Source organism: Anneissia japonica, unplaced genomic scaffold (genome assembly GCF_011630105.1).
Source record: "Anneissia japonica isolate Jap-2015-1 unplaced genomic scaffold, ASM1163010v1 scaffold1889_len2455224_cov183, whole genome shotgun sequence".
Lineage (NCBI taxonomy): Eukaryota > Metazoa > Echinodermata > Crinoidea > Comatulida > Comatulidae > Anneissia > Anneissia japonica.
In genome coordinates, this window is record NW_022752980.1 from 19,329 (window position 1) to 21,923 (window position 2,595).

Below are 2,595 nucleotides of genomic sequence, written 5' to 3' on the forward strand. Positions count from 1 at the left end.
GAACAAGTCTTCTCCAACAAAGACTATAAACCGTAGGCCTAGTGTACACAATTGACTCATGTGCACTTCAAAGAACCCAGTACATATTTTGAGATGAGTAGGGGGTGCGTACTAGTAAATACAGCCACTGTTCTCTTGTGATGGGATTGCCACTTTGAAATGTTCACTGTTTGGCATATAAAGCTGAATAAAAAAAAATCCTTTTGAGGACATTAAGGTCGACTGTAGCTCCGGAGGCAAAATATTTGTTGATATGTTGTAGAACTGACTTTTCTAAGACACATATGAAAGTTGTTTGACGAAAAACTGGGGAAGGTGAATGAGATACAGAAGAGGAAAAAGGGGCATTACCACCAATTTTTACACCTTCTTTTTGAGGTAGTAGAATTTAAAAAAAAAAACCAAATTAATTAAAAACAAACTTGGTTTATATACAGTAGTTTAGGTGATTTAATGCCAGTTAAATACACTCCATGATACAGATTGATGTTACAGTGGCCTTAACTTATTTATTGTTTTAAAGTAAAAATTCAAAAAGATTTGTGTCATTCATTTTGAAAAAAAAAATTGCCCCTCCCCAAACCTTTTACTTCGCAAAAGTAGCCTCGAAAAGAAGCTCATCCAAAGTTTGCAAAAAAGAAGCCCTACTGAGTTTCAATTCGAGGTTTTATGCATTATGGTATATATAGCGGTGCACCTACAAGAATAGGCCTGGATCGATCCAACAACTTATCGACATAACGCTTGTAGTATTGAGGAGTAGGGGGTTACCCCGGTGTACTGGTTCACTCGGCCACTGTCGTGGACAGATGAAAGTGCGCATGTTTACTGGCTGCGGTGGACATGAAGTGACCCTCAGGGGAGGAGAAAGTTATTGAAAAGTGCAAAATCTAGTCCCGAGCACATAAAGACCTTGTTTACCTGCGCTATATAAATCCATCTATTATTATCATTATTATTATTACCCTGGGCCTGTCATCATGAAAATTGGTCCGGGCCAAAAATGTCCGACGGACAGAATATGGCCGCCAAAATCGGTCTGCCGGACTACTAAAATCGGTACTCCGTTGACATTAGCCACTAAAGCCAGTCCCACTTGGATAAAATTGGTCTGTGTCGGACTGGCCACTTCACTTGTATCTCGACTGCTGCTAGTAGGGTATGATTGTTTTTCCCGTGGTGGAGTGGTGGAAAGTAATTTATGCTTCTCCCACACTTGCAAAATCTTTCACAGTGACAGAATGATTCGCATTAGCTTACAAGAATAGGCCCAGATCGATCCAAAATATTGACATAACCCTTTTTACACTTGTAGTGTTACAATATTATTACCCTGAGCCTTTTTATTGGGTTTACTGTACAAGTTACTGCTATATTTTTAGGCCTACACGAGCTATCTTATGTATGATAGGGCTAGACATAGGCTAGGCCTTAGTCTCCTTTTCTAGCCTAGGCCCTAGCTGGGCGCTAGTCCTATGCCTAGTGTTAGGCAGGCTAGGCCTAGAGCGTCCTTTCGACTACCCAGGCCTAAGGTCGGCTCGGGCTAGCCTAACTGAATCTAGGCCTAGGCCTAGCCTTATATTAACCTTAGCTCAAGACTCGTCAGAGCCCTAGACTATAATCAATTTTAACATAAAATGTATGATAATAATTAAATAATGTATACTAACAATTACATTAAGCCATCACTGATAAGTACTAAAAGCTGTAGATCAATATTAAATCACATCTTTGCTTACTTAGAACTGAAGTCACGCTGAAAAACATTAGCCACCGCAGCTGTGTCTAGTACAAAACTCTTCTTGAATCTTGGTTTTTCGCCTAACACTGGAGTGCGCCCTCAGGCGTGACCGTCAAGCGCGCAACAACAAGTTAAAGCAACCGGTCGCTGTGTCATTAGACGCTGCAAAAAATCAACATCAATTCATTCATAAACCACCCAAGCATGGCTCAGAGAGTTGTGAAGATCGTTAAAACTCTGAGAAATAATTGGAAAAGACCACATTTTTTGTATTAGTGGGTTCATATGGAATTTATTATGTGAGAGACAGAATAAAGTTAGTTTTATTTTAAACTGATTGATTCATGTACAAATAATAACTCTGTATTCATTTCAGGCCTGTCCAACGTTACGAACGAATGCATTTGGCCGGGATGAATGAGTTTTTCAGGCTACTTTCTTTGCTTGAGCATGGCTAACCTCCTATCTTAGGCCTAGGCTGAGTGTATGCCTAGTGGGATTAGATCTTTTGTGTTGCAAAACTAAAATAGTTGCTATTTATATTCTTGGTAATTTAGCAGTACCTCAATCTAGGCATTAGCTTCACTTTGTATTTTGTAATTTTAAATTAATTTTATATAGATAGGCTAGCGCCTAGGCCTAGTTGAAGCCTACCTATAGAGTTTTAGACTAGACCTACTACAAGGCCTATGCTCTATTAGTATAGGAATAGTAGTACAGTACTGTACTTATTACACTTATTTTTGTATGTTTCTTTAATATGGGTGATGCGGGGAATCCAGTAGGGGGAACAGTATTCCCACTAAATTTTGAACGCAAATCAATGTTATGTGCTACTCACTTTTATTCTGAAG

General features: G+C 39.2%; 1 protein-coding gene across 1 annotated transcript in view; it reads left to right on the forward strand.

Moving 5' to 3' along the window:
- The first annotated feature begins 2,501 nt into the window (after positions 1-2,501).
- The window catches only part of LOC117122495 (acylglycerol kinase, mitochondrial-like), a 4,001-nt gene continuing 3,907 nt past the window's right edge, over positions 2,502-2,595 (forward strand). Inside the window, exon 1 of the mRNA XM_033268082.1 lies at positions 2,502-2,522. Coding sequence (XP_033123973.1) covers positions 2,502-2,522 — 21 coding nt within the window. The remainder of the gene's footprint in view (positions 2,523-2,595) is intronic.